This window comes from Elaeis guineensis, chromosome 1 (assembly GCF_000442705.2).
Source record: "Elaeis guineensis isolate ETL-2024a chromosome 1, EG11, whole genome shotgun sequence".
NCBI classification, from domain to species: Eukaryota; Viridiplantae; Streptophyta; class Magnoliopsida; order Arecales; family Arecaceae; genus Elaeis; species Elaeis guineensis.
Window position 1 is genome coordinate 141004239 of NC_025993.2, and position 25283 is coordinate 141029521.

General features: G+C 37.5%; 1 protein-coding gene across 1 annotated transcript; it reads right to left on the reverse strand.

Moving 5' to 3' along the window:
• Positions 1–2879: 2879 nt before the first annotated feature.
• Positions 2880–15407, reverse strand: LOC105037247 (probable 3-beta-hydroxysteroid-Delta(8),Delta(7)-isomerase). Its single transcript, XM_073262293.1, has 4 exons — positions 15095–15407; positions 7635–7781; positions 6457–6565; positions 2880–3369 (listed from the first exon to the last, which is right to left on the reverse strand). The coding sequence occupies exons 1-4, from the start codon at positions 15237–15239 to the stop codon at positions 3111–3113; spliced, it is 660 nt and encodes a 219-aa protein (XP_073118394.1). The 5' UTR covers positions 15240–15407; the 3' UTR covers positions 2880–3110.
• Positions 15408–25283: the final 9876 nt, after the last annotated feature.

The window sequence follows — 25283 nt, forward strand, 5'->3', positions numbered from 1 at the left end:
AAGATTAGATTGCAAATGGCTCCAATCCACCTCTAGTAGAACCATCCTCAATGTCGACAAATAACCTCAAACTTTTTCAATGAGGTAGAGAAATAATATTGATTGAAAGAGTATAAGCTTCAGATTTAAGAGGAACAAGATCTATACCTAAAATATTTCTTATTCAAGATTGAGAATCGATGGCCCACTATTTAGATTCATCTGCTAAAACTTAACACAAGATAGGAGAATATACTAATATGAATCACATAATGATATCCAAATTAGTCGAGAATCGAAAATATTTTCTTTCATCCATGCTTTCAAAAGTTGAAAATTCACCGTTCTAATATTGTCCTCAAACTTTTTGATATTTTTGGCAAGAAACTTAATATTTTATTTGAAATTAAGATATTGATTTTGATTATCAAAAATAATGATTTTGATTCGATAAAAAGTAAAGTATTACTTACCTCGTATGCATTCCAACAAATCTACATAATTCTAAAAAAAATTTTTCAAAATTTTTGGTTCATAGATCATATTACGGTATCCCATGATCTTTCCAAAATTTCTTTCTAGATTGTTGGTTCACAACCCTATACAGGATCAAGTGTAATAATTAGCAAGAGTATGAATAATTAAAAAAGATAAGATTGACAGATAGTTGCATCTAACAATGTGGATTGATCCAATCATCTAATTTCATCCGATCAAGATTTAATTAAGACATAGGTAGTTCAACAGAGATCAAGAAAGATCAAATTAGTGTATCTTCATACGGTGAGCAAATTTCTTCAGAACCATTGGTCTCATTGACGGTTTGTTGTGAGTCTCGCTAGCGACATAAACCTTCAGAACAAATTAATTGCTAACTTATTAGCCCCTATTGATGGGATCCTTTACATAGTCGGATTGTTAATTCATATCATTCTCGAAAATTTTTTCATAAATTATGTTTCTTATTTTAGCTCGATAAGAATATATATAATCATGTGGTATCGAAATTAATCAATATAATGCATAATAAAATTAATACATTTAATTATATTTTATTATAATATTTCAAACTAAAATATTTTCAATAACAAAATATCATTCATCAAGTTCATGCATTATTTAATAAATTATGTCAGAAAAATATATTATAATTTGCTGATAAATCTAAAAAAGATGAAGCATTATTTACCTTATATGTATTCCAACAAATCCACATAATTTTTGAAATCTCTTTCCAAAATATTCGGTTCATAGATCATATCGCGGTATCCCATAATATCAGACATTCACAAATCTATACACGATCAAGGATAATTAAGAAAGATTAGATTGATAGAAAGTTGCATCCACTAATCTGAATTGATCCAATCATCTAATTTCATCCGATTAAGATCCAATTAATACATAGGTGGTTCAATAAAGATCGAGAAAGATCAAATTAGTATTGTCCGATAAGAATCAGGATGAAAGTTGATATGCCTCCCAATAATCAGAGATCAATTCGATCAAAATCATTAAAGATGCAAAGATTTAATATAGATCAATAAAGATCAGATTTTATAATATTTAATGAAAATTCGGATTCAAAATGACAGGATTGAAAATCTTTCATTAAGTTCATAAATCAAACAGAGAGAAGAAATCATTTGAGAGACAAATTAATCAAGTATAATAAAACTGATTAGATAGTACAGTCTAACATCTCGATCGATTCAATCAAGATGACCTAACAAGTCATGATTAAATTAGTATACAAATGATTCAAAACAAAATCATGAATGATCAACTCTAATGATGGGTGCTGGTACACTGTCAGTGACTACGGATCAGAACTCCATCAAAATCAATCAAACTCATCGACATAAAGTTCTTTATTAGATCAATCCCAGAAAAAAACTTCTAGAGAGAATTCCATAAAAAAAAATAAATAATCTAGCGAGAAAATTTTAAAAAAGAAACTAGAGAGAGAAAGTGGAGAGAGAAAGAGAGGGAAGAGAGAGAATGGAGGGAGGAGAGAGAGAAGTCTCTTTTTTTCTTTTTTTTTTTCTTTCTTTTTTTCATCTTTTTCTTTCTTTCTTTTTTTTATTTTTTTTTCTTTAACAAAATAGAGGAACATTCTCGTTCCCCTTGTTTGTTGGAATAGGGGGCTACCCCGACAGTGGTCATGATTATGGATGCAGGTCGCGGTAGCACGGTCGGCCGCAATGATTGCTGTCAAAGAATGGAGGAAATCTAACCAAAAATATAAAAAAAAATAGGGGCTTAAAGGTTCAGCTTTTCAAGAAGAATTCTGACGATAGCTGACCGGAATCCCAAAACCCAAGACTATGGAAGATGATGAGAAGAATCAGAGATAGTTTTATCTATTTTTTTGGTGAGCTACAGTCTTGATTCTGACAAGCATGAAGAAGATCATCCGAGATTAATAAAGGAAAAACAAGAGAGAAAGATTGCGAGGAAGAGAGATCTCGATCATTTCTCAGCGGTGGATGCTCACAGATGGAAGGGAACAAAAGTCTCTTTTTATAGAAGAGCCCTAGAGTTCCTTCTCGACTCTAATTCCATCAAAAAAAAAAATTCCCATCAGGAATCTTCTTTCTTCCGTTCCTTTCTTTCTTTCTTTCTTTCTTTCTTTCTTTTTTTTTGGGGTGCTTCAAATTCGTGCATGAGTCTCTTTGGTCTCTAATCCTGATGGTTGGCCCTAAACTTAGATTGGGGTATCACAGCGGGATCTTTCATTAGCCAGAGCTCAAGGGGGGCTGAAAGTGCATGATTGGATCACGCGCTCGCATGCGTCCATTATCACCAAAGCAAAACGCTTGCAGTTCTGCCACCATATTCATATAAATTGTGCCCAGAGACAATAAGGTAACATTCATTCCCAAATGAACATCATCAGATGGCAAATTTCCTGATGCCATAATATTTAAAGTGTCGCATGCTTCAAATCTTACGCAGTGCTAAGTTAAATTTGAACAACATAGCTTCTGTGGCCTCATAAATCAATAAACGATAAACCCTACCACAGTAATGCAAGAGTTTGGTCAATGAAATCTGGTTTCACAAAGAGCATGAACCGTAAAGAAGGAGGTCATTCACTGGAAATTTGGAAATTTCCACTCCCCAAGACCTCATAGAGCCTTTGTCTTCTTTTCAACTTGAAATGCTGCATTAATCTTCTTCCAACTTCTGATTGCAATGAGTGTTGGTATCACAACCCACGAGCTGTTTGCTCCAATGTAGTATGCCCAATAGTAATATGGGCTTGTTGAGAAGTTGTCACCTTCTAATAATGCAGTTATGAAGTAAACCAAGCATCCATAAAGCTGGCCAAGACATGTCGCAAATTGAAGAATGTAACTGTATGGTTTTCTTGACGCTATTGCATACCTGTTGTGTATCAAAACAGTAATAAGAGAAAGGAATGAGAAACGAAAATATTTGTATTCTCCTACCATGTAGATGAAATACAGCAGTTTGAGGTAGTGCATTATCACCATCACAAGAAAGAAATTATTTGATGAATGATAACTTCTTGTGATCAAGTTAATTCTAACCGGCTCTAATCCATCAAGGGTTCCTCTCTATGAGAATAAACATCAGTCAGTAAAATGGGCCTCATGCAGAAGCACCTAGGTATGATGATTCCAGGCAGCATATCCTGAGAAAACTTCATTTTTACATTTCAATGTAAAAACAAGTAAATTTTAGACATCATCTGAACGGATAACCATTTCAGGAAGACAATCAGCCCCAATTTTTGTGTTTGGTCTTCCTATGAGAAACCTAAAGATTGATTTTCCCATGCCCATGTTCAACTCCAAAGCCAATGACTTGGTCATCCTAAAACACAGCCTGAGAATCTTGAAGACAACTCATGTTGATTTATAAACTTGCAGGTACCATAGACACAACATTCACAACAAGCACTCAAATAACAACTTTGTCACTTCCTCCAAGTCATATGCACTCATCATATACGTGCCTTTTCTATCTGTGACTTCATGTTTTCCGTTTTACATGCTAACCCTCAGTTGCGAACCAGGCTTTTGACTCTTACTCTGTCTACCATATTTTTATCTTTTACTTCAATCTCAATTCTCCTCACCCTTAAAATCAAGAATAGATCCTAGGTCTCTGATGATCCCACTACCCAATTCCTGATCTCAGTAGACATAAGCTTCCCAATAACAACTGGTTAAACATGCCCTACCATATAACACCACAATAATAAGGTGTTCATTCAAGGAGAAAGCAAGGTTTTATGTCACTACTAGAAAAGACAAACAAATTATTTTAATAAAAGCATCGTGGATGTCCATGATGTCACACCTTCAGATGAAATAAATAGACATGCTACATCAAATACATTCAACTCGTGAGGAACTTGCTGTGCTGAACTTTTTAAAACTTAAAGATCCTCCCTAAGGACATCAAAGAATGCTTTATCAAACCAACTACTGATTCACCATATTCATGGCATTCTAACTCTTACTAATCTCTCTGGCTATACTCGTTGGTTCATTGCTCTCTCTTCAAATTCATTTGATGTCATGTGCAATCTAGTCAAACTCAAAAGCATGCTTGCCTTAAAATGCCAAAGATATTTCTTCCTAGTAAACTCTTACAACTTGATATAGTACTTGGCCTCTAATAAGCCACTGGAACGAATTTACACTAATGAATGCTTTAATGTTTGTTAAGATAATAGCTGAAGATGTAAAACCAACATGTTACTTATGAGTAAATTCAAATTGCAAAGGAATAAGTCGTAAGCAAGAAATAGACTAAGTAAACACCATGGAATGCATATATTTACCCCATCTTGGTAACATTCATAAGCAAAGGTGGACCAAAGGACATTCTCAGAGAGGAGAAATGAGGAAGTGCAGGAGAATATGAGGTTTAAATCATCACTTAAAAAAGTCAAACTTCTTCAGTTACCTTAGGTAGCTAAATATAGTCCAATTAGCGTCTCAGTCATACCTTAGTCCCTAGAATACATTCCAAAGTAGCAAACCAAAAATAAACAAAAGTAAGAAGTAAAAATGCAAAATTCACAAGCCAATGGAGAATCTAGGAAAATGTTGTAAATATATTGCCAAGGCATCACAAGATACATCTTTTCTAGTAAATGAATGTTAGTGTTGCTGCAATACTTCTAGCAAGCTTTAAAGCATGACATGGAATTGGTAGATTCCAACTGGATCATATTTTTTTTTTGCAAATGCGCAAAAACTCACAAGGAAAATAACTCTATCATCATTCTAAAATACTATAGAATGCCTAATAATGATAAAGACATCTTTTAGCATGTACGTTACAAATTCAACTCATCCATATAAATCTGCATCAGAAAGTATTTCTTCAGTCTTTATGCTCATGTTGATAATTATGAATCAATGCATACCATGCAACTGTGTTCACAATCCCACCAATAAGCAGGCATAATGGTCAAATGGAGCTTGCAAAATATGACAAAACCACCATAGATTCAAGATACAAAATAGAGCAGTAAAGTGACACCAGATTAAAATATTACATACATTAGGTTGACAATTTTGCATTGAAGAGCTGATACAAAGTTACAAACAAAGTTTTGGTTAGTCTATAATGTTTTTAATGTCAACCTAAAGAAGATAAACTACAGGATATCTAAAACAAAATAAAGGTTATTCTAGTTACTCCATGTGAAACCTGATCAAATAAAATAACATGAGTATGTCTAATTTCACCAAAGTTTAACCTCCTCTTTCCAGTGCTTTCACTCTCAAAAATCATCTATCAATTTATATCATTAACATGCATTATGAAAATGAAAAATATCTAAAATAGCAAATATTAAACCTGATTTTGATGGCAAACCTGGACTTTAAATGAATGTAGTTTTGCATACCAGCTACTCTGAATGCAAAGGTTTAAATGCATGTAGCCTTATCCCTTTCTCAAGTCAAAAATTAACTATACTTCCAAGTTAAACATGATCTGAATGGCAAAACTTTATATTTAAACAGATGTAGTCTTGCATGCTGGTTACTTTGAATATGAAGGTTCCAGGGTAAAAATTAAACTACACTTCCAAGTCAAACCTGATGGCAAAACCTTAAATTTAAATGGGTGTTGTAGTTCTGCATGCTGGTAACTCTGAATACCAAGGTTTGAATGCATGAAACCTTTCCCTTTACGGAGTCAAACTTAAACAATTCTTCAAACTTAAACCTGATCTAATGGCAAAACCTTGAATTTAGATAAATTTAGTTTTGCATGCTGGTTACTCTGGATATTAAGGCATGCATGGAGCCCTATCCCTTTTGTGGAGTCGAAGTTTAACCACATTTCCAAGTTTCACCCACACTTCAAGCTAAATAGAAAGTCAACCAACTCCGAATATTTTTCAAAAACTATTTATTGTGAAGATAGAGAAAATCAGTAATCAAAAAAGAGTCTGACTACAATAAAAGTGATTCAAAGTCTTACATAGCAAGAAGGCTAGCTGGACCCTCCAAGACAGCAGTGATCCCTTCAACAGTAACCACTCCAGCATCTCTCGCTGCATATCTGGAGTCACCTTTACTATATTCCTTCCCTGCATTGTGAGGTGATGTCAGCAAACATTAAATTAGCCTAGGCCCTATTTAGTATCATTTTTTTCTTGTTTATTTTTGTTTCAAAATAGGAATATAAAATCCAATGCAAAAACGTGTTTAGTTACCCTACTTCTATATATTATTTTTTAAATAAATTTCATAAGTTTTTGAAAAAAGTGCAATGAAAAAATTTTTATCTCCACTTTTTTTTGAAAGTTGGTTTTTACCCTCTCTTATCCTCTGCCCAACCTCCCAATCTCGGCACCACCCTTCCACCTTATATAATATAATATATATTATAATATATTATATATGATATAATATATTTTTTAATATATAGTAGAACATATGATAATCTATAATATTATCTACAATATTACAATACATTATATAATATACATTAATTACATTACATAATCCATTACATTATATTATATTAAATAATATGTAATAATAACTAAACAAATAATATTATTCAATACCTATATAAATTATGAATAATATTATTATATAACATATAGTATACACAAATATATATTATTATATAATAATTATAATAATTATTAAATATTATTATCATATAATAATTATTATATATAATGATTATATAATTATTATGGAGATATTATTACAAAATATTATATTACAATATATATTATGTAAAATATCATATTAAATTATAATAACTATATTTTATATTACATGTAATATAATTATATATTATATTATATTGTATTACATTTTTATATACAATGTAATAGCTAGTTATTATATTATTATAATTATTATATATAAATATATGATATTATTATAATAATACATAATATAATTATAATAATTTTTATCCATAAAAGAATGGCCCTTAATACTTAAAAAAATAGAGAAAGGGAGCCAAACACATTTTCTATTGTAAGAAAGCTGAAAAAGAAAAATAAATATAGATTTTCTGTCTCCATTTTTTTTCTAAAAAAGAAAAACAGAAATGATACCAAATGCAGCCGCAAGCTCTGAGAAATTTCATTTCGACATTCAAAGGAACACCTGGAATCTATTACTATGAAAACTTACAGACTTCAGCCAAAAAGTGTGGAGTTTTCTCCTTGTAAAACTCTGGGGAAAAAGCAAAATAGCCCTCAACGATAATGTGAGTCAGACCCGTAAATGCCCACCAGCACATAAGCAGCCTATCAGTCATTGATATCTTTGACAGTCGCCCTAAAACAAGAGTGAAAAACAGACAGCACAAATCAAATTAATTTTTCCTTTTAAACCCTTGTATGAACAACCAGCACAAGTGTTGACAGAGATATCACAAGTCCGGCAACAACAAGTCTAGCAATTCATTTTTCCAAGGTCTCATCTTTCATCACATTCAACATGGACTTCTTAAAAGAAAATAGCAGATAACAATATTCTAAACAGCTAAAATTATGCAGGGATAAATCACTGAGTAATTGGCCAAAAGATGAAACCTTTCTTACCTATCATCTGTACGAACCCCCCTTTTTATGATTCCAAATGGATTTAACTAATCCCAAGACTAAAAGATCTAGTACGATAAGCTTTCACACTTGTTGGAGTAAACCGACCGACCCCGACTTTGGTCTCCATGACTCCGACTATACATCAGCCGAATAGACAGTTCCGATTCTTCATTGACCGACCGAACTAATTGCGCCGACCTATTGTCGACTGGCCAATTAAGATCGGTTGACCGACTAATATTCGACTACCAACTACCGACCAACGACAGACGAGTTGATAGTCGGCATAACAGAACTAATAGCCAACAGTCGTTCACAGATTTTACCGACATATAGCCGGTTAGTCAACTCAGACATACCATAACCATCACGAACGGTTACCGACCGCATATCACGGTGCAATCAGTGGGAATTAATGATTTACTACGCGATTATGGCCCGATGATTTAGCGCCATAAAACACGGGACCATGTCCGACGGTTACGAGAACCTCATCTATAAAAGGGGGTAAGAAAAACAGGACTGGAAAGCCAACTTTGAGTCAAAACTCTGCTACTTCTTACATTCAACTCCTGTTCACCAACTTTTCTCTCTGACTTAGGCATCAGAGGGTCCCCGCCGGACACAAATCCGATCTGTGTGGACGCTGTCTTGCAGGTGTTCGTTCCCGACGACAGGCGACGGAAAGTTGGCCGCAACAGATTGACGCGCCAGGTAGGGGTCGAGATCGTATTCACTATGGCGAAAATCAGGACCCAGCATTCTACTGCAACCGGGTCGGTAAGACACTCTTTCCGTCGAAAAGAGGTTCCTCCCCCTCTTCCAGTAACAGAGCCTAGTTCCTCACGTTCTGTGATCACTACGGACGTCCAGATCGCTGCACTTGTGCAGCAGATGAATGTCCTCATAGAGCTAGTCAAAAGCCTCCAACAGCGACAAACCCAGCAGCAACAGCCACCGGCGGAGCAACCGATGGCACAGTCGGTGCCATCCAGGAACAACCACCATCATCCACGACGATCACCGTCTCCTTCTCCAGAATGACCGTCTCGGCTTCCCCACCGAGACGAACAACAATATTCTCGACACTCTCGGCGTGCCACTCATCATTCCCAGCGTTCCCCCTCTCCTTCCCATCTCAGTAGTATTAGGAAGGGGAAACGACCGCGAACGCCCTCCGTGTCTCCTTCAAACTCGTCGAGTGGTTCTATCCTCGGAGTTTCCCAATGGCAATTTGATGATTATGAACGTAAATTCCAAGAGATCAATCGCCAACTTGCTCAGCTTCAAGTGGAAGGTCGGGAGTCCTCCAACGACTACGACTTCCACACTGCCCAGCCACTTTCTCGGCACGTCTTGGATCAATCGATCACATCTCGGTTCAAGATGCCTCAGGTGGAACCATACGACGGATCCACCGATCTGATCGACCATCTTGAGAGCCATAAGACTCTAACGACGATTCAGGAGGCGACCGATACCCTCTTATGTATCGGCTTTCCGAAAACTCTTCGGAAAGCTGCTCGAGCCTGGTACTCCGAGCTTCAGTCGGAAAGCATATATTCTTTCGGACAACTAGAATATTCTTTCGTGGCTTACTTCAGCACCAGCCGAAGGCTGCCACGAATTTTTGATAGTCTCTTCTCGATTAAGTAAGGAGAGACTGAAACACTTTAAGATTTCGTGGCTCGTTTTAATGTGGCCACGCTTGAGGTCAAAGACCTCAATGAAAATATGGCTATCTCGACTATAAAAAGAGGTCTGAAGGAATTTCGATTCACGTATTCTTTGGATAAAACTCTCCCGAACTTATGCCGAACTTCTGGAGCGTGCATACAAATATATGCATGCAGACGAAGGAGCTTCTGACCGGTGCCAGACAGAAGATAAAAGTCAGAAGAAGAAGAAACAGAAAAAGAGAGAAGCTCCGGCCGAATCAAGTCGGCCACCATCCAATAAGTGATCTTTGCCCTAACGATGGAGTCTAAAGCTGGGTTACGGCAGGTATACTCCTATACTCCTCTTTCCGCTCTTCGTGCGCAGATCCTTATGGAGATTAAAGGAGCGAAATATGTACGACACCCTCTACCGATGAAAGCGTTGCCGAGAAATCACGATCGGAGGAAGTATTGTCGGTTCCATCGTGATCACGGTCATGATACTGAACAATGCATCCAACTTAGGGATGAGATAGAAGCTCTGATTCGATGAGGCTATCTTGAAAAATACCAGAGAGATCCGTCGACTCAACCTCCTGCTGATCGACGACCTCAACTGCAAACTGAGGAAGCTGTAAATAATCAACCGACTGCAGGGGTGATCAACATGATCTCTGGACGACTGGACAGAGGGGCAACTTCTGAAAAAAAGTCGACAAAATGACGATGACTCGACAATGTAACAATATTTTCAGAAGATGTTCGGAGAATTCAGACTCCCCACGATGATGCTGTTGTTGTTTCGGCAACAATAGCAAACTATGATGTAAAAAGAATCTTTATAGATAATGAAAGTTCAACTGATATTTTATTTTATTCGACTTTCTTCCGAATGTGACTGCCGACTGACTGACTCAAAAAAATCTCGACGCCACTGATCGGCTTCACAGGAGATGCTGTCACAGTGGAGAGAGAAATTTCTCTCCCCTTAACCGCTGGGATCGAACCACAACAGAGCACTATTTTCATAACGTTCACGGTAGTTCGAGTACCTTCATCTTATAATGCCATACTCAGACGACCTGGACTTAATGCTCTGAGAACAGTGATTTCGACATACCATTTGTTAGTCTGATTTCCGACAAGATATGGAGTCGGAAAGACGCATGGAGATCGACAACTCGCCCGACGTTGCTTCCTTGTCTCCACCCAGAATAATAAACTTGAAAATTCTTTGTCTGTCGACAAATTGGACCAAAGAGAGAATTAGGAGAGAGATGAACCTGCTGAACAACTGGTTTCTATCACGATTAAAGAAGAGAAGCCCGAGAAAATGGTTTGAATTGGATCACAATTATCTGACTCATAGCGGCAACAATTAATAAAATTGCTCAAAGTCAATGTCAACATTTTTACTTGGTTGGCCATCGACATGTCCGAGATTTTTTCAAAAATAATAACTCACCGACTTAACATCAATCCAAATGTTAAGTCGGTGAGACAGAAAAAGCGACCTTTTGCTCCTAAAAGACAAAAGGTCATTGATGAAGAAGTCGACAAATTCCTCGCAGCAGGCTTCATCAGAGAAGCTACATATCCCGACTGGCTTGCCAATATGGTAATGGTAAGAAAAAACAATGGGAAGTGGAAGATCTGCATCGACTATATTGATCTGAATATAGATTGTCCGAAGGATAGCTTTTTATTGCCAAAGATTGACCAATTGGTTGATGCGACTTCTGACCACCGACTTCTGAGTTTCATGGATGCCTTCGCTGGATATAATCATATCCGCATGGCATCAGAAGACGAGGAGCACACGACTTTTGTGACCGATAAAGGCATATACTGCTACAAAGTAATGCCTTTCGGTCTGAAAAATGCCGGTACTACCTATCAACGGCTCGTCAACAAGATCTTCAAGACACAGATCGGACGAAACATGAAAGCATATATGGACGACATGTTGGTGAAAAATTCCCAAACTTCAGATCATGTTCGAGATCTGGAGGAAGCTTTCGACACACTCCGATGGCATCGGATGAAATTAAACCCGACTAAATGTGCATTTAAAGTAACCTCCAAAAAATTCTTCAAATTTCTTGTTTCACAATGAGAAATCGAGGCTAATCCCGAAAAGATCAAAGCTGTTATCGACATGAAACATCCGAATTCAAAGAAAGAGATACAGCAACTCAACGGAAGGATTGCAGCGCTCAGCCGATTTATTTTTAGGTCGGTCGAGAGATGCTTGCCATTCTTCAAAACTTTACGACAGATGGACTTCTCGTGGTCGGATGAATGCCGACAATCCTTCGAAGACTTGAAAAAATACTTGGCTTCTCCACCTTTGCTCATAAAACCAAGGATCGGAGAGACATTGTATCTCTACTTGACGACTTCAGCAGAAGCAGTTAGTTCGGTGTTTGTCCAAGAGACGTGTCAAGGATCAACTGCAGACAGAAGATAAGTCGGATTAAAATATAAAAAAAAATACACTTACCTCGATGATTTTTGGATAAAAGGCTGAAAACATCTCGACCACTGATCATTTTCTCTGACGCTCCCGATCAGCCGAAAGAAGAGTAGCCTGGCACAGTCACTTGGCCAGTATAGAATTAACCAAGGTCGATTCATCGACAGGCACTTAAAGGTCGAAATGAACCGTATGGCCCTCCTATGCAACTTCTTCCACTGATGTCACCGGAGCTTTCCCCCAGTCTGTTGTTGGTGGCCCCATGTTTGAAAGCGAGGGAAAGTTTGAGCTTGACTGCATCCCAACTGAAGGAGCAACTGGCACAGCCGCAGATTGTTCGGGCTCTATTGCCTCGACCCGAATCTCCTCAGGTGGTGGGACTACCGATGTTGTTTCGATAGTTCCCCTTACCCTCCTTTCCTCGAACGATGCAGCAATGAGCACTGTCGGAGCCAACAGTGCCAGGACTGGTTCAGGAACCGATGCCGATGGGACATCTGGTTCCATAGCCGACGTTGAAATGCCAACTGGAGCTGGTGCTTGATGCCTCTTCGACAGTCGCGAAGGCCAAACCTCAAATGCTGTCCTCTTCTTGGCAGCGTGCTGACAAATGTCGACATTCAACACTCGCATCCTCTGCTGCATGGCTATAATTACAACGAAGGTCAGTACAATTCAATAAGTAAAAGAAAAGTCAGAAATAACCGACCAATTATATTATACTTAGACGAAAAATCGAACTAAGGCCGATGTCATAAAGGGTCTGTTCGGTTACAAGCTCTTTCTGTTTCGGCACCGATATGTCTTTCAGTCGGTGAAAGTCCTCCTAGTCGTCGACCTCTATTCGACTGTTGTCGTTGGGAGCAGTTCGTGAATCACCCCAACGAGAAGAAAAATCTCAAGGAAAGAAGAAGTAAAAAAGAACTGATTCTTCCATTCATGAATGAACGATAGAAGACCAGTAATAAAGAATAGACCTTTTTGGAGGTTGAAAAACCATCATTCTCGGACCTTTGGATGAGGTCGGAGGACAAAAAAGGCTCAAAAAAGAGAAGGATGAGGCATGGTCGGCAACATCCGACACAACAAAGCAGAACTAATTATTAGCCGGACCGAGTTCAGTGCCAGCTAAGTTGGGCAAAGTCCGTAATAATCCAAAATATTTTGGATAAATTTTGGGATCGAAAATCGAAGATCCGCTCGAAGATCTTCAACATAGAAGGCCATTTGGCCCGAAAAAAGGTTATTCACCTGACCATTGGCTCCAGGGGCAAAAAATTGAAACTGCTCCGAGATACAAAACTACTCTCAGAGCCACTCAACATTCGGTCTTGAAAGTGAAGAGACCTCCACATCCGGACTCGACTGGGATTCATCAGTTGGATTCTCCGACCGATCTTCTCAAGAAGGAGAAGTCCTAGCCATGAGAACGACTCTGAAGAAGACAAAGACTTTAGAGGAAAGGACTCAAAAGAAACAAAGTTAACCTAAAAGTTGGAAGCGATACATAGGGCATTGGAGCAACAATTCGGCAAAATCCCAGCACCAAAAACAGTGAAAAGTAAAAATTTAGCTGAGAACGACCCTATATATATAGGATCCCTCAACGGCCGAGATGAAGACGGTCAAATCAAAGATCTACCAGATGACGATACATGACAACATCTGGACCGACCGTTGATCGGACGGTTTGACGCACATACCACAGATTGAGCCACGTTACCCCTAGCCGCGTGAACAATTCCAACCCAATAACATTCGAACATGTGGAACAAATCTACTTGTCAGAATCATATCATCCGACATCGAATCGACTTTTCAAAATGATGCCTGACACTGACAACTGATATCGAATCGTCCGATCAGTGTGACAGACGACTGTACCTGCCAACATGATAAAATATCCAACCACTCATATCTCGGAGAAAACGGCATCAAAATCGAGGCTCGATGTGACAGAACTTTCTTTGTCCAACGTGATAAACCACGTGACAATTTATACGTCGGATCACTTTAGACTTGAGAGTGAGGGGCAACTATTGGAGTAAACCGACCGACCCTAACTTTGGTCTCTATGACTCTGACTATGTATCGACCGAACAGACAGTTTCGATTCTTCATTGACCGACCGAACTAATTGTACCGACCTATTGTTGGCTAGCCGATTAAGATCGATCGATCGATTAATATTCGACTACCGACTACCGACCAACGACAGACGACTTGACCATCGGCATAACAGAACTAATAACCGACGATCGCTCACAGATTCTACCGACATATGGCCGGTTAGTCAACTCAGACATATCATAACCTTCACGAACGGTTACCGACCGCATATCACGATACAATCAGTGAGAATTAATGATTCACTACGCGACTATGGCTCTATAATTTAACGTCATAAAACACGAGATCACGTCCGATGGTTACGAGAACTTCATCTATAAAAGGGGTCAAGAAAAACAGGATTGAAAAGCCAATTTTGGGCAAAAACTCTGCTACTTCTTACATTCAACTCCTGTTCACCGACTTCTCTCCCTGATTTAGGCATCGGAGGGTCCCATCAGACACAAATCCGTTTATTTCCGATGACAGGCGACGGGGAGTTGGCCGCAACAACACTCATTATCACATAATCCATAGGAGACATAAATAGACAGGGAAATCACCACTAATAATCTGAAGTGCAAAAAATGAAAAATTTAAGAAAGATAGAGCAGACAGATAGATGATAAACAAGATCAGATTTTTCCACCAAATCTCTGAGATAATTTCACAAACACCTGCATGCACCCCCAACAATGGACATCAAGATCACGGGGTTGTTAGAGACTAAGATCATAAACTAAAGAAGGAAATGCCCACATGAATGGAAGAAGGGGGAAGAGGAAGAACTGGAGTGGTCACCGGAGAAGAACCAGATGAGGGCGACGCCGACGACGGAGGTGCCAAGGTAGGGCACGAGGATATCCTTCTGGGAGAGGAAGCACGGGACGTAACCCGGGAGGCGGAGTTCCCTCGGCACGTATGGGTGCTCGAACGCCGTCGCCATTTCCGACTCACTCCCTCACTCTTCGAGTCCCCTCGTGTTCTACCCTACGCTGCTGCGCTTCAGACGGAGCTTGGTCTTAGGAGATTAGCGAGGACTCGTGGGAGAGCGCGGGTTAAGGGAAAAACTATCTGCTCCGGACCTTCACACCCCTTCCTATCGGATTTTTTTAATTTCTTTTTATGCGGTAGCAACCTATCACGGGATTTCTCGTCTTGAACCCATATGCCAGGATAGGAAAATATCTTTGTTTACATAATTGAATATTTTTCTTATTTAACCCATTTATCTTCATTTATTACCTTCGTATCTATTTACTAAACAAATTAGATTAAAATTGATAAATTTTTAATATATTATGCATTCGATGTGATTAAAATCCGATCCGGTCGGGTCGGATCGAATGAGCTACCGAATTATTTGGATAAATTCGTGAAAGCAGGGATCATTCATCGTTATATGTTTCAGTGGGTGATCCAATAGCCAAATATTCCCTTTGCCATCCCAGTTGGGGTCCTTCCCAAACCGACGGTCATCTTCCTAGCTCCGGGGGTTATGGATGCTAAAATTTAAAGAAAAAAAATTGAGAAGCGCCTGGGATACAATTTTCTGACCAGGATATTTGTGCATAAATTCAAGGTAAAAGAAACGGGAAACGTACGGAGAAAAGATTAACTAGTTTGCCCTTTAGATTACCAAAAAAAAAAAAACTGGTCCGCCCTTGGCGGCATCACCGGGTAACTTTCGGATGCAAATCAGCAGAAGACACGGCGACGTGGGTCCCGCAAAAGATATTGGAGGGGAGAAGCACCGATAGACGGGTCCAAGATGCTCCCCTTCGATGAGCCATGGATTGCAACCAGCGGTTCCGATTCCATGGACGACATTTATTTGTCCGATTTGATGAGGCATGGGAATTGGTGCAGCACGTGAAACGTCATTTTAGTCATCAGCCATGATGTGCACCCATAACCTCGGACTCAACAACAGCGTGCAATGAGGCAGGATGGTCGGTCTTATATTTTTACTAGCTCAGAATTCCAATATGATCGCACATGTAAGTACGTAATTTTTTTGTTATTCTAATTTTGAACGGTTTGGCTGGTTTTCATGTGCTGCATATCATGATGATAAATTGAAAAAAAATATTTGATATCAGTGATAATGAAAAGAAAAAAAAAGAAAAAAGAAAAAAATGAGTTAAATAAAATATTTAAATATAATAATATAAAATAAATTATAAATAATTTATATTTTTAAATTTGATAACCGGTGATTTTAAAATATTAAAACATCTACTTATTGCTCCCTATTTAAATAGATTTTTAATAAAAACTAAATCTTAAAAAATTTTAAAAATCATAATAAATTCATCAATTGTATGATTTAACCATCCTTTGGTTAATATTTGCTTGCTTTTTAATGAAAGATGGATGGGGTTTTGTGTTAGATTTTTTTTTATATCGATAACAATGTGCAGGGTTGGACCTAGGGTTTGAGCTCCAAATTTTCAGGTGGATATTTATCCCTTCCAGACTCATATATATATAAATACCCAACTCAAAGTCCAAAACCCAAGCCTCCGGCTAAGCTTTCCTGTTTGCTCCAAGCCTCCATCCGACTGAAACCCCACCCCTAATGACTTGAGCCGCTCCCGCCTCGTCACCAGCCTCACGGTGGTGCTCACGATCGAGGACGTAGCCATTGAGGGCTTCTGCTCGAGCTCGTGCGCCTCTATGCGTCACGCCTCATCGCCGGCATGGGCAACGTACATTTGGGTGGAGAACATGGAGGGACAATGTCTGAGGCAATGCACATGGTCGTTCCACCGGCCAATCTACGCCGGCATCCGCATCCCTTGCGGTGGTGCTCATGACCGAAGATGTAGCCGTGGAGGGTTTTTGCTCGAGTGCGTGCGGCCTCCATACATCTCGCCTCGCCACTGGTGCCGATGGGCAGGCATGAGCAACATACATTTAGGTGGAGAAAGCGAAGGGATAGTGCCCGAGGCAGTGCAAGTGGTCGTTCCACCGATTGGTCTACACTGGCATCCGCATCCCGACCACCGAGGTCGCCCCTTCTCCCAACCTCTCAAGCACCCGCGATGCCCGCGCGTGGTCCAGCGTATTTCCGGACCTCCCACCGCTCTATGCCATCAACTTCCTCCCCATTGTCTCCGACATCGACCTTTCCATCATCCGCGGTGGCGTCAAAACCCTTCCCCCTCCTCTGCCATCGGCCTTGGCTCTTTCTTCCATTGACTTCCATGATGCATCTTCGGCAGAGCGCTGGGCAAAGGCGAATAGAAAAGCTACGCATGAACCATGTGGCTCCCTCTCGCCTTCCCCCACATACCACGTGTCAAATGGGGGCCTCTCAATGGAGAGGCCTTCGTTTTAATATATATATATATATATATATATTAATTAGATATGATCGATTGATGATTTAATAAAAAAGATTGGTATGATATATTTTTATATTATTTTATAAAAAATTATAAAATATCTTGACCATCCAATAACATATTTAAGGTATAGTTATGAACAGATGAGCTGCAGATTATCAATTTTTTAATTTTTACTGAAAAATTTTATTTTATTATTAGATATGATCGTTTGATGATTTAATAAAAAGGATTGGCACAATACACTTTTATATTATTTTATAAAAAAATATAAAGCATCTTGATTGTCCAATAACATATTTAAGGTACAGTTACGAATGGATGAGTTGCAGATTATCAATTTTTTTAATTTTTGTTGAAAAACTTTATTTTATTATTTCATATACCATCTTTTTATCGGAGCCATACATCGTCCACTAGCAAGAGAGCTCAACAAATCCAGCACCTCCAACACCAACCGCTTTCTAAGATACGACACCACCACTCATGGTTGCCGCGCATCTCAGCATCGAGAGAGATGGTGCTTGTTAGGATAAATCCTCGATTCACAACTGATTAAGTGGACAATTGATCAGGAAGATCATACTAACTTCGATGTCAACCGATAATCTAATTCAAAATTCAATCGACTAAGTTCAACATACAACTGACATCCCTATATGATATTTGACCGATGATTTTCTTGATGTCTAATCGACTATCTTGATCCCGAAAGAATAGAGATTGAGCTAGCGATAGTTATTTGATGTAGATATCATTTACCCATCTTCGTGAAGTTGTGAGATGTAATAATTGCCCACTAATAGCCCATTATTCAGTTTTAATGATGGTTAATGAGGTAATCATCCACTAAATACAATAACTTTCACGTCTCGCATTCTAGGAGGCGGAGTTACATAGTAACAGCATTTTTCATCCAACATAAAGGGAGGTAAGCGGGGGGATCAGGATAAGATTTTTTTCACTCAGTTCTTAGCCCTTGTGTTTTAGTTCTTTCTACTGTTCCCTACCTTCAACTGACTTAAGCATCTGAGGATTTCCCCTGGATAACTTTTGGTAAGTGGACTTAATTTTGCAGATCTCATATCCTCTAACAACCAGGCACAACACCTTGGCTCTTGACCGACTATTTTGTCGAAGATTTGTAGTAATATTTTGGCATGCTGGATAGGGGAGCGATGAGAAGCTCCTCAACAGGAACCATGAGAGCACAGAATACTTTGACCAGCTCTGCTAGATGTTCATCCCAGCATGAGGTACTTCTGACGACCAACATCGAGCCTAGTGCTTCGCATCCGACGGTCACGACAGAGCAACAACAATTCACTGCCTTAGTGCAGTAGGTAAAAACTTTGACCAAAGCTGTTCATAGCCTGCAACAGACTATAGAACAACGACAGCAATAGCGGTTGGAGGAATCAGCGGCTGTGTCGTCAAGGCACAATCGAAGGCCTCCTCCATCTCACTGACAGACTCGGCACTCTCATCATGCCGATCCTCAATCTGCTTGACACTCATATCATGCCAATTCCCCCATGTTTGACATGCTGACTCCCAAGAATGGCGGTCTCCTTCCCCATCAAACTTCTAAAAAGAGAAAGAGGCCTCGCTCTCCTTCAAGCTCGTCTGGGGTGTAGGGTTGTGGTATCACAGTGGAAGGTTGGTATTCAAAATTTTTCTTAATGAACACTATGATAACCAAACCTTATAATCTAGAAACTCTTCGACAATTACAATTAAAGAAGAATTTAAATAATTTATTCAGAAGCATATTTGTGTTGGTCGATCCATTTTCATGAGGCACCCAAGTGTTTGCCCTCTAAATGTGATCCACATAGGACTTGATCAAGGACACTTCTTCAAGAAACCTTTGTTGCTAAATTTTTTTCCCTTAGAATTTTTCTTTAGCCTCACTAGGATCAAATCATCCTCAACGATCTCGTAGAACACTCTTCCTCCTCAATCAATTTTTTTTTACCTCTCTCTAATCCTCTTCCTATTCTCTTCACTACACTTGTCTCAAAAACTTTTGCTTTGTCTTAACTAGAAAAGACTTGTTTGAACTGAAGAAGACTTCTCTTAACAAAAGAAGGAAGAGAATTAGAATTGGCTGTGATAATTAGGACTCTTAGATGAATCCTATTTATAATTAGAGAGAGGGCACCACTTAAACAATGCATCCAAGTCGCATCTTAAAATCTGAATTTGAAGTATTCAGATAAGTTCCTTCAAGCAGAAGGATACTACCAAAGGTCAAAGGGTGCATCTGTTTCTTTCGAAGAAATAATAGTACATTGTTCGGGAGATTGCTTGCAGCAGAAGGACATGTATATATCTTTCTTTTGCTGATAAGCATTCCAAGCCTTGCCATGTGGCATTTGACCAAGTCAAAAGCCCATCTAATGGGTGTGAGAAGAGAAGAAGGGGCACCAAGTGATTCTACCCAAAGTAGAAGGACTCTTAGCGCCAACCATGAGAAGAAAGAGATTTCTGCTTGCATCTCTTCATAGTAAAACCTACTCCACACCCCCCAAGGGGCATGGACTTGATGAAAATATATCTTTAGGCATGAAAGGAGAGAGAGAGAGCTTAGGATGCACCACATGGGTTTGAGACCCAAAGTAGAAGGACTCTATTCCTTCTCCATGCTAAAAAAAATTGGCGCCTCAAAAAGATAGAGTCCCAACCCTTTGGGACTCAATCTGTTGACCCCCTAAGTGATTTTGATGATGATCAAATATTAGAGCATGTAGTTACAAATATTTTCTTTTTAAGTGTTGTAAAGATTGGAAGAAAGAGAGCTCTTTGAACACAATAAGGTAGAAACCAAGTGAATTCATTATAGAGCCCAAGTGACATCAAATTGGAGCTAAAATCAAGTGAAAAAGACTATGGAAAGGGTTCGAGTTGACTCAGAAGAGTTTGGAGTCAACTCTGGCATAGTTTGGGCACTGACATGCAGGTTTTACTTGGGATTGAGCAGACTCAGAATCACCCAAGTTGACTCTGCCTCAGGCAACAGAAAGCATGTTTCTATCCACTGAGATTGAGTCGACTTTCAGATTTTCGAGTTGACTCAAAGGTGGCAGCTGAGTCAACTCCGATGGATCTGAGCCAACTCCATCTCAGAGATCCAAAAATTTCAGAGAGCTGATTTCAAGCATCTGAAAGTGAGCAGACTCGAGGTGCAGTCGAGGCAACTCGAGAAGACAGTCGAGTCGACTCGAAGATAGTCGAGCTGACTCGAGATATGATTGACAGCTTTTTACGGCTAGTTCTGCAACTATGCTGATTTATTTTCAACGGCCATATCTCGCCTCCAACAGTCAAAAATGGTTAGTTTTGGACTCCAACAACTTCAAACTTGATGAAAAAGCTTCAGATTTAAAAAGAGAAAAAGGTTACTATTCTATTGAGAGAGAAGAAGAAAAAAATTTCTGAACTTCCTGTATTCAAAAGAGTTCACCTACTTCCAACCAAAAATCTCTTGATTCTCTGAGAGTATTGAAGAGCTTTTGAAGAGCATTAACTTTAAGCATTCAAGAGGATAACTATTGAGCTACATCGACAATAAATTTGCTCAACCAAGGAGCTTCTTTTATTGTAACATTTTTATTTTTATTTATTTACTGTAATTAGTTTCAACAGGAGCTGAAACTAAGGAAAAGGTGTAATCCATCCTTGTAATTGGATTGTGGAGCATTAGTCAAGGCATGTAAAGATTGTGATTGATAAACCCAAGAAAAAACCAACTTATTTTATGGATAGTGAGCTCAGTTAAAACTATCTAGCTGTAATCTTGAGGGTTATAATGAAATTTTTAAGAATCTTGCTTGGAGAGTGGACGTAGGTACTAGGTGTGCACTGAACCACTATAATTTATTTTTTTTTATTTTTGTATGTGTGCTTGCCTTTTTTATATTTGCATTCATACATAGCATTTGCTACACCACCAATAGTAAACTAGTCAATCCAACACATAGTTGTTTTAAGTTTTAAAAATCCAATTGGCCCCCCCCTCTTGGGTTGTTTGGCTGGACAATAATTGGTATCTGAGCAGGTGCTCCAATATTACTTATTGACCTAACCATCAAGAGCTAAACACCATGACAATCCAACTTGGAGGCTCACTTGTCGAGGGACAATCCATAAATAGGCCACCATTTTTCAATGGATCGAATTACATCTTTTGGAAAGCTCACATATGTATTTTTATACAAGCCTTAAATTATGATATGTGGAGTGTCATTATAAATAGACCACACACTCCGACAATCATTCTAGATGGCAGCACTTCATCCAAGCTCAAGAAGAATTGGGATGAAATGGACAAGAAACTTGCCCAACTTAATGTCAAGGCAATGAATGTCCTTTATCGTTTTCTTGATGCGAATGAATTTAATCAAATTTTCACTTATAATTCTGTAAAAAAAATTTGAGATAGACTTGAGATCATATATGAAAGAATTAATCAAGTGAAAGAATCTAAGATCAATATGTTTGTCCATCAATATAAGCTGTTTAAAATGAATTCAACTAAATCTATTACTAGCATCTTTATTAAATTTACTGATATTATCAATGGGCTTAAAACCTTAGATAAAGTCTATACTAATAGTGAATTAGTGAGAAAGATTCTTAGGTCGTTGCCAAGGATGTGGGAAGCAAAGGTAACAGCTATCCAAGAGGTGAAGAAATTGAATAAGCTGCCACTTGAGCAGCTTATTGGATCACCGATGACACATGAGCTAGTGATGGCAGCACTTGAAAGATAAAAATCGAAAGAAGAAAATCATTGCTTTGAAATCCACTGTAGCTGAGGAAGATGAAGGGCAATCCACCGAAGTTGAAGATGATAAATATATGGTCTTGGTGATCAAAAAATTTAAGAAGTTCATGAGAAGGAGAAAAAAAGGTTTTAGGAAGAAATATCTATTTAAGAGTAAGCTAAGTAGGAAAAAAAAGAAGAAGAAAAGGAGCCACCCTTGTGCTATGAGTGCAAGAGACCAGATCACTTCAAGGCTGACTGTCCAACCTTGAAGAAGACCTTCAAAAGAAGTAAGAAGAAGGCAATGGTTGCAACATGAAATGATGATGATGAGTCAAGCTCGGATGAGGAGACCCAAAATGAAGCCAACTTGTGTTTCATGACATAAGAGGATGAGGTAAATTCAGAATCTTCTCTAGAATTTATATTCGACAAACTTCAAAATGCATTCTATGATTTAATAAAAGATTTTAAGAAGATAAATATAAAAAATAAAAATCTAAAAATAAAGAATGAGGCACTAATTAAGGAAAAGAAAGAAATCCTTGTAAACTATAACAAATTGGAGGAAAATGAGACTCTAAAAAAGAAAGTAGACCAACTAAAATCATTAGTTGATAAATTTACTTGTAGCTCAGATAAATTACAAATGATACTAAACAATTAAAGAGGAGTTTATGATAGGACTAGTCTAGGATATAAATCAAGTAATAAGCAAAAATTTCTTAAGAATTTCTTCACTGCATCATCATCCACTAACAACATCTCACATATCACTTACTTTAGTTGTGATAGAGTAGGACATAAGGCCTTTATATGTAATACAAGAAAACTAAATGAGAAAATAATTAAAAAAATTTGGGTTCCAAAAGGAACCATGACTGCTAATCCTAAAGGATCTAAAAAAATTTGGGTACCTAAGAAAGTTATTTGATTTTCTTGCAAGAATGCCTTGCAGCCAATAGATCAAAAAGAAAATGATATTTGGATAGCCGCTATTCAAGATATATGATGGATGATAAAGAGCAATTCTTCATCCTTGAAAAAAAAGAAGGGAGAGTAGCCACCTTTGGCGACAATGACAAAGGTAAGATTATTGATATTGGTAAAATTCAGACTACCCCCACTATCTTTATTGATAATATTTTTTTAATTGATAACTTAAGATATAACTTACTTAGTATAAGTCAATTGTGTAACAAAAATTTTGAAGTAATATTTAAGTTATCTTCATACATAGTCACTAGTCCCTTTGATGATAGTATCAAATTCATTGGACATAAGTGTGACAACATTTACTTGGTTAATCTAGATGAAATAACTATGAAAAGTAGACAATGTCTTGTTGCTAATGATGCTAAAATCAAAAAAAATAGTTGGCTATAGCATCGGAGATTAGGACATGCAAGCATGCATACTTTATCTAAATTAGTTGTAAATGACTTAGTTAAAGGATTACCTAAGTTAAGTGTTGAATATAATCATATTTGTGATACTTGTCAATTAGAAAAATAAATTAGAGAGAGTTTTAAATCTAAAAATATAGTTTCAACTTTTAAACTATTTGAATTAATTCATATGGACTTATTTGAAACAATTAGGACTACAAGCCTAGGTGGTAACAAATATGGACTTGTGATTGTAAATGACTTTTCAAGATTTATATAGGTTTTGTTTTTAGCACATAAAGATGAAATCTTTTCTACTTTTTCAAAATTTTATAAAAAAAATTTAAATGAAAAGAACACTACAATAGTTTGTATTCGCAGTGATCATGGAATAGAATTTAAAAATTAAAATTTTAAAAACTTTTGCAACGAAAATGACATTGAACATAATTTTTTTGCACCAAAGATTTTGCAACAAAATGATATAGTTGGAAAAAAAAATAGAATCCTAGTAGATATGGCCCGCACCATGTTGTGTGAAGAAAATTTATCTAAATACTTTTGGACTGAAGCCATCAATATGGCATGTTACATCCTAAATAGAGTTTCAATCCGATCTATTTTAAAAAAAATCCTCTATGAGTTTTGGAAGAAAAAAGATATAAGATTAACTACTTTTATATTTTTGATTGCAAATACTTTATTCATAATAATGAAAAAGATAATCTAGATAAATTTGATGCTAAATCGGATGAGGATATCTTTTTTAGATATTCCACATCTGATAAAGTATATAGGATCTTCAACAAATGTATCTTGATTGTTGAAGAATTCATTCATGTCATTTTTGATAAAACTAACAATCCTTTCTCAAGAAAGAAAGACTTGCTTGATGATGATACAAATATCCTGGAGAATAGATTGAAGGAGCTCAATTTGAAAGAATAATCAACCTAAAGAGAAGATGAAGCAATAAAAGATGCTGAACAAGAGAAGAGTGATGAACAAGAGGTAACAGGAAGCATAGTGATCTATTCAAAGAGTGAAGGTATATACATAATCATCTAAAAGATCTTATTATTGATGATCCTTCACACGGGATAAAAACTAGAGCTTTATTCAGAGATACTTTTGATTACTTTGCTTTTGTCTCATAAATTGAACCTAAAAGTATAGAAGAGGCTGAAAATGATTCTAACTGGATGATTGCTATGCAAGAGAAACTTAATCAATTTGAAAGAAATAATATTTGGATCCTAGTTAGCAGACCTATTGACCACCCCATAATTAAAACAAAATAAATTTTTAAAAATAAATTAGATGAACATGATAATATAATTAGAAATTAAGCTAGGCTAGTAGTTAAGGGATATAATCAAGAAGAAATGATTAATTTTGATGATACATATGCTTCTATAGCAAGATTAGAAGTCATTAAACTATTACTTGCTTTTGCTTGCTACATAAATTTTAAATAATTTTAA